Source organism: Hypomesus nipponensis, chromosome 5 (genome assembly GCF_054491055.1).
Source record: "Hypomesus nipponensis isolate SF chromosome 5, ASM5449105v1, whole genome shotgun sequence".
Taxonomy (NCBI): Eukaryota; Metazoa; Chordata; class Actinopteri; order Osmeriformes; family Osmeridae; genus Hypomesus; species Hypomesus nipponensis.
Genome location: NC_140365.1, coordinates 1556138 through 1563105, shown reverse-complemented (window position 1 = coordinate 1563105; position 6968 = coordinate 1556138). Strand labels below are relative to the sequence as shown.

Genomic DNA, 6968 nt, shown 5'->3' with positions numbered 1-6968 from the left:
CGAATCCCTTTTTTATTGAAGCTGATAATGTTACTGACACTAACACAATATATTGATATTAATCAGTTCAGGATTGAAAGCAACACTTGCCACACGAGGAAGAAGTTTTATGTTTTGGTCAGAAAGCAGTGCTTACTGTTTTTATGACATCCTACAAAACAGTTCCACTGACTGGCTTAATTTCAGTCTTGTTTTGTTCGTGTGATGGCAGTGTTTCTTTGGTGTGAAGCCTTCTGAGACAGAAGTCACTGAGGACCAGCTTGGCTGGCAGCTTAGCCCCTCTGTGGACAGAACAGAAGGTGCCTCCTGCTCTTGACTAAGACACTTGGCTGTGTTGGTTTGAAAGGCATCCAAACCTCCGTTGCTACCCTAAACCTGAACCCCACATTTAGTCATTTAGCAGACGCTCTTATCCAGAGCGACTTACAGTAAGTACAGGGACATTCCCCTGAGGCAAGTAGGATGAAGTGCCCTGCCCAAGGACACAACTTCATTTGGCACGGCAAGAAATTGAGCCGGCAACTTTCTTATTAATAGCCCGATTCCCTAACCGCTCAGCCATCTTACCCCTAACCATTCGAAGGACCGCTTCTGTTCTGCCATACCCACTTGACAGTTAGCTGGATGTTTTGTACCGAGGTGTCGCAATTCTGTGTTTGAGAAGTGATTATACAGAAGGGACTACCAGTGGAAAAATGTTTTGTTGCAGCTCACTAGCTTGTATCCCAAACAGATGTCAAAACTGCCTTTGACATCACCCTCTGGGTTTTCTACAAGATTCTCATTCTTTCAGTGTGTGTTTGGTGTGTTGATTCTGCCGCGGTCTGTCAGACAGCTTGATGAGAGAGGTGATGGGAGACAGCTGTCTCTCTTGGGCTTTGTCACCGGTGGTGCTGCATTACAGAGGTGTCTGAGCTCAGCCACTAACTGCCTGAGGCAGTCAGAGACTTGAGATCCAACATACAGGTTTATATAGCAAAGCTAAATCTCTGTAGGTGGTGAGGGGTCAATCACCAGAGACTAAAGTGGTGACTGGTTGTAGCTAGTATTATCTTCGAGAGACACCTACTGCAGCAGGGTAGAACAAACATTTGCCCCATCTTGTAGAATATGTAGATCATATCTTTCGTCTTCCCTCCTCCCCCCTGTCTGCATTTCCCCGCCCCTTCTCCATCCTTCCCCTCACCCTGTTCTGCCAGTCCTCCTTGAGACCAGGTAACACGCAGGTGGACCAGTCGCACCTGCGCTGAGGTCAGCTGAGCTGGCGTCCGGAGAGGAGACACCCTGGAGGGAGGACGTGTTGATGGAGAGACGTGGAGGTACGCAGCCTGTTGGCATCATTGAGGGCAGCATGCGCTTTCGCAGATTCAACCACTCAGCAAGGAATTAGTTGTACCGGAAAGGAACCCTGGATTAATTTGTGACATGACCACAAGGACCTCGCTGGACTAACTGGAGTGGAGCACCTTAAGTACTAGCTGGTGAGTCTCTGAAGTCACCTCAAGTCCATCTGCAAACACTTCTCTCCTGCAGCCTGCAATCCCTACAGATAAACGCCTTAGTTTCAATCAAACACCCCTTCGAAATCACACAATAATTCATTTTAATAGACTATTGACTGTGGCAACTTGCGTGTTATTGTTTACGCAGCATGTACAGTGTTCAGGCATTCTTAGAGCTGATCCACCTGTTGTGAGCTGTGATGATGATGCAGGCAGCTGTCTGGGGAACAGAGCTGCCTAGCTGGCTGAGTGCAGCCCCGGGCTGTTTGTTTTGCTTAATGATCTTCCAATTATTACAACAAGGGTAACAGTGATCTAAACACCAAACTAATTGTCTGCCTCTTCTTTATATGTCAATGAATTGTCATCTCCTTCTCCGTTTTCAGTGGTATTTCTTTTTTTATATTTATAAAATGATGCAAAAGTTGGTAAGAAATCATTTAAACGTCTCCTTTAAAATTCACGTAAAAAAATCCTACATATGTCCGTATTTTTCTATGTCTGTTTGGATGTCTGAGTCATTTTTGTGTCCTTGTACCAGTTCTGTCTTATTCTTTATGAGATGTGTGAGAGCTTCAAAATCCATGTAAGGGGGAGATCATTTGACACCTAGCTGCATACCTTTGTATCTCATTTCCTGGAAAATGCAATCTCCCACCCATAAGTATACGAACTTGGTTGACTTAAGTTGTTGCTACGGGTGACCAGCCGGTCGCCACGGCGACCACAGTTTCTCCGGGAGGCCCCTGATGAGGCGGTCCCGGCAGGCCTGCGTCCCCCATGCGCCATGCGCCACGTGCCATGCACCAGCGTGTCAGACACACCCGGTAAACACAGGAGAGACGATCCAAGCAGCCGCATCCATCCTCTCTCTCTCCTCCCTCTCATGTGACGCCTCACCATAGTTCAGAGGAGATGTCGAAGCGGCCTCATAAAAACACCTCCAGAGGACACCGGGACGATGCCGGTAGCTCACTGGTTAGGACGCGGGTTCGAATCCGGGTCAGGCCTTTTACTGCCGTGTCTTCACTTTCTCTCTCTCTTCCCCCTACATCATCCTGTCCATCTCAACAGTCTGATTACGTTTTTAAAAAAGGCAAAAAGTGTAAAAATACTCCCTCCACAGCTGAAGATGACGGGGCAGGTGGCCAACAGAGACGTGTCTCCTCATCGCCTCTCGGTCAAGACCACGGTGGAGGAGGAGAGCGAGAGAGCAGACAGCACTCTCAGCAGGTAGCTCAGTTAGAGCACAGCACAGGATACATTTCCCTAATCCTCCATACCTGCTCTCACAACCACATCCCAAAACAAACCATGAATGCCCGCTCCTGTTTAACATCGAGGCCTTCTGGGTCTGTGTCCGCCTCGGTTACCCAGGGTGCCGTCAGCGTGCGATGACACGTCGTCAGAGCTGCAGAGAGTGGCGGCGTTAGACCCTCATGGGGGAAACTCCAGGAACTCCTTCAGAGGTCAGGGGGCACTCTCTAGGTATGTATGAGACGATGACCGACTCGTCCTGTGGTACGTTTGAGCAGGAACACCACCAGACTGAGGTAGTCTCCTGCATCCAGGAGGTTTTATCATCTGCCTCAACTTCTCCCCTCACCCCATCCTACACCTTACTCACCCTCCTCCTCTCTGTCTTGCCTCCCCTCCTCTCTTTCTCTCCACCCCAGACTGGTGACCCTGGTAGTAACTCTGAGGGAGTGGGCCCATAGGAGTCTTCAGGAGGAGGAGCAACGCCCAGACTCCTTCTTGGAGCGTTTCAGGGGCCCTGACGTGAGGACCGCTCCAAGTCGCCTCAGCAACAACCAGCTCGACGCCAACGGCAACCAGACAGAAAAAAGCATATGGTACATTCTGACTGTCTTGTGGTTTTGCGCGAAGCAAATCAGGGCCGTGGAAATCAGAAGGCAGTTATAGTTAAAGAAGGCCTACAAACGTGCAAGGGCAGTTGGACATGTGGGGTATTGTGATCGCTCCTAGGTGTAACTGAAGAGGTGTGAATGCCTGTGCTTTCAGGAAAAAGTGGGACGTGTTTGTGGTGGCCCCTTCAGATGATTTTTACTATCGTTGGCTGTTCTTCATCGCCATGGCAGTGCTCTACAACTGGGTGTTAGTGGTGGCAAGGTAATAGCTACTGGTAATAGTGTGGATCATCGGAAACCAAATTAGTAAATGGTGTTGGTGATCATCGTAACCCAAAGTAGTAAATGCTATACTTTTCCCCTCCATCTGGGCAGGGCATGTTTTGACCAGTTGCAAACTGAAAATTATATTGGCTGGTTGGTGTTGGACTATATCTCTGATGCTGTATACATCCTGGACACCTTTATTCGACTTCGTACAGGTATGTCCAAGAACCGAGAGAAAACAAGATTCCATTAACTTCTATCGAATCTTTATTGTTGACAAATGTGAACATTTGCCTTCAGCTTCACAGGATGGTTAAAAGAGATCACCATAAACCACCATACATACAATAATCAGACACACAGCATGCACAGTACAGACATCAATGACATACATGGTTCCAGTGTGAATTGTATTGACAAATTTAGTTTTTGCATTTGGTATGAAAGATTCTTTTGATTGATGTTGAAGTAGTGGTCACTCGATACCAATGTTGTCATCCTGATATTCTGCAGGGTTCCTGGAACAAGGTTTGCTGGTGAAGGACCTCTCCAAGCTGAAAGACAACTACGTCCGCACCTTCCAGTTCAAGATGGATGTGGTCTCCATCCTACCTACCGACCTGGCCTACATCGTCACGGGAATCCACACCCCACAGCTCAGACTCAACAGACTGCTGCGGTTTTCGCGGATGTTCGAGTTCTTTGACCGCACCGAGATGCGCACCAACTACCCCAACATCTTCCGCATCTGCAACCTGGTCCTCTACATCCTAATCATCATCCACTGGAACGCCTGCATCTACTTTGCCATCTCCAAGTCCCTAGGGCTCGGCTCTGATACCTGGGTCTACCCCAACATGTCCAGGCCTGAGTTTAGTAGCTTGACCCGGGGTTATGTCTACTGCCTGTACTGGTCCACTCTCACCCTCACCACCATTGGGGAGATGCCCCCGCCTGTGCGAGATGAGGAGTTCCTGTTTGTGGTGTTTGACTTCCTGGTTGGGGTGCTAATTTTCGCCACCATTGTGGGAAACGTGGGCTCCATGATCGCCAACATGAACGCCACTCGTGCAGAGTTCCAGGCCCGTATCGATGCCATCAAACATTACATGCACTTCCGCCGGGTCAACAAGGAGCTGGAGACGCGAGTCATCAAGTGGTTTGACTACCTCTGGACGAACAAGAAGGCAGTGGACGAGCAGGAGGTTTTAAAAAACCTGCCCAACAAACTCAGGGCCGAGATCGCCATCAACGTTCACCTGGCGACCCTCAAGAAGGTACGCATCTTCCAGGACTGCGAGGCTGGATTACTGGTGGAGCTGGTGCTGAAACTGCGCCCCCAGGTGTACAGCCCGGGAGATTACATCTGCCGTAAGGGCGACATCGGGAAGGAGATGTACATCATCAAAGAGGGGAAGTTGGCTGTGGTTGCGGACGACGGGGTCACACAGTACGCCCTCCTCACAGCCGGCAGCTGCTTTGGGGAGATCAGCATCCTCAACATTCAGGGCAGCAAAATGGGCAACCGGCGGACAGCTAACATTCGCAGCATCGGCTACTCAGACCTCTTCTGCCTCTCCAAGGACGACCTGATGGAGGCGGTTATCGAGTACCCGGACGCCAAGAAGGTGCTGGAGGCGAGGGGCAGGGAGATCCTGACCAGCCAGGGTCTGCTGGATGAGAGCGCTCAGCAGGCGCCGGTGGGGGAGGACACGGAGGAGAAGGTGGAGAGGCTGGAGTCGTCGCTGGACACCCTCCAGACACGCTTCTCCCGCCTCCTCAGCGAGTACACGGCCACGCAGCAACGACTGAAGCAGCGCATCACCGTCATGGAGCGCCAGTTCTGCCACACGGGCTGTGCCGGCGTGTCAGACACAGAGATGGAGCTGGACGCTGAGGCGGGCGTGGACACAGACAGCTTGACGGCACCTGGTGCTGACGAGAACAGGAAACAGGAAGTGCTCACCAAGACCAACGATAGCAGTTGAAAGCTGCCTCAGTCGAGAGGATTTAAGGTGGAGCTTTGTCGGCTGTTATGATTGTAGGCTGAAACACTGTACTTTGAGACACGTAAGAGTATGTCTACACGCACAGTTATGATGTATAGACGTTTACCTGAAAAAAAACCTTCACGCGACATAAATACCTTTCATCGTGAAGTTCTTCACAACAAGGGTGGGAACCCTTGTTGTTATTTTGCTCCAACCTTCAACAACTATAATTAGGACTACTGACACTGCATTTTTTTAAAGATGTTAATTGAATGTTTGTTTAGAACGAATATAGTACCGAGTACCAAGGTCTCTGGCACCTTCGCAAATATCAGAGTCCCTAGAAGAAGATAAATAGGGAGGTTTATGTTTAGCGATCAAACAAACACACACAAAAAGTAATATGCAATTATTTTCGAGTATCCCTAACCGCAAAGGTATGTTTTCAAAAGTGTCGGTGACAGCACCGCTGCTATGGAGATTTTAACCATAACCTCCTTCAATTTAGTAGTTCAATCAGTGACGATTCGGGGAGAAATAATGTATACGTGACTGTTGTACAACTGTGAAAGTTGATTAATCGGGCAGCAGAGCTAATTATTTAAATCGGAATAGGCCTAGTTCTAATATGGAGAACTTGTACACTCCACGAACAGATTTAAGTTAACAGGTGCACGGTCAACCGAACGATTTAGAGAGCCATCGTTCTACCAGTGTTGAGTATTCCCACGTCCTCTGTTATTTACTTTAAAATATTATAAACTCTCATTAAAAGCCCACGTGGATTCAGAACTGTACTCCCTGTGATTGCAACCTCTTATGACCTCGATCTAGTCCATAGTCGAGTCGATCCATTCATGCAGCAGACAGTATGTTTTACTGGTCCCGCACAACATGATTGTTCGCCCGGAATGGAAAACCTTACATCTTCGTTAATAAAACCCACTTGAGAGCATATTGTGAGTGTGATTCCTTTTGAACTGACATTTTGGAATGTTTTCGTATTGCTGTTATGTTTTTGATAATTTGTACATTAGAGAATATCACATAATAAACAAAATCACAAAATAATTAAATCAACACATTTTTCTAACAGGCTAGTAAATGCAGATGTTCTACCAAAATCGGTGACCTATCAAAAACTGACCAGTGTCTTACTGTTGGGGTTAGTATTTGGGCCGGCTAGGTTAGCGTTCGAACAGCTCCAATAGGAAGCCGTTAGAAGGGCGCCCCCTGGTCAATTTTAGATAGGTCACCAATTTCGGCACCACACTGCCCGTCAAGTATTGAAAAGGGCTTGGGGATATTACCCCAAAAAAGAAAATAATGAAAATAATAAT

The 6968-nt window shown here is 48.2% G+C and overlaps 1 protein-coding gene across 1 annotated transcript; it reads left to right on the top strand.

Annotated features, from left to right (window-relative positions):
* The first annotated feature begins 2634 nt into the window (after positions 1-2634).
* Positions 2635-5625, top strand: cnga2b (cyclic nucleotide gated channel subunit alpha 2b). Its single transcript, XM_084698686.1, has 6 exons — positions 2635-2735; positions 2880-2990; positions 3179-3355; positions 3525-3632; positions 3746-3852; positions 4151-5625. Exons 1-6 carry the CDS (start codon positions 2635-2637, stop codon positions 5623-5625), a joined length of 2079 nt encoding a protein of 692 aa, XP_084554812.1.
* The last annotated feature ends 1343 nt before the right edge of the window (positions 5626-6968 follow it).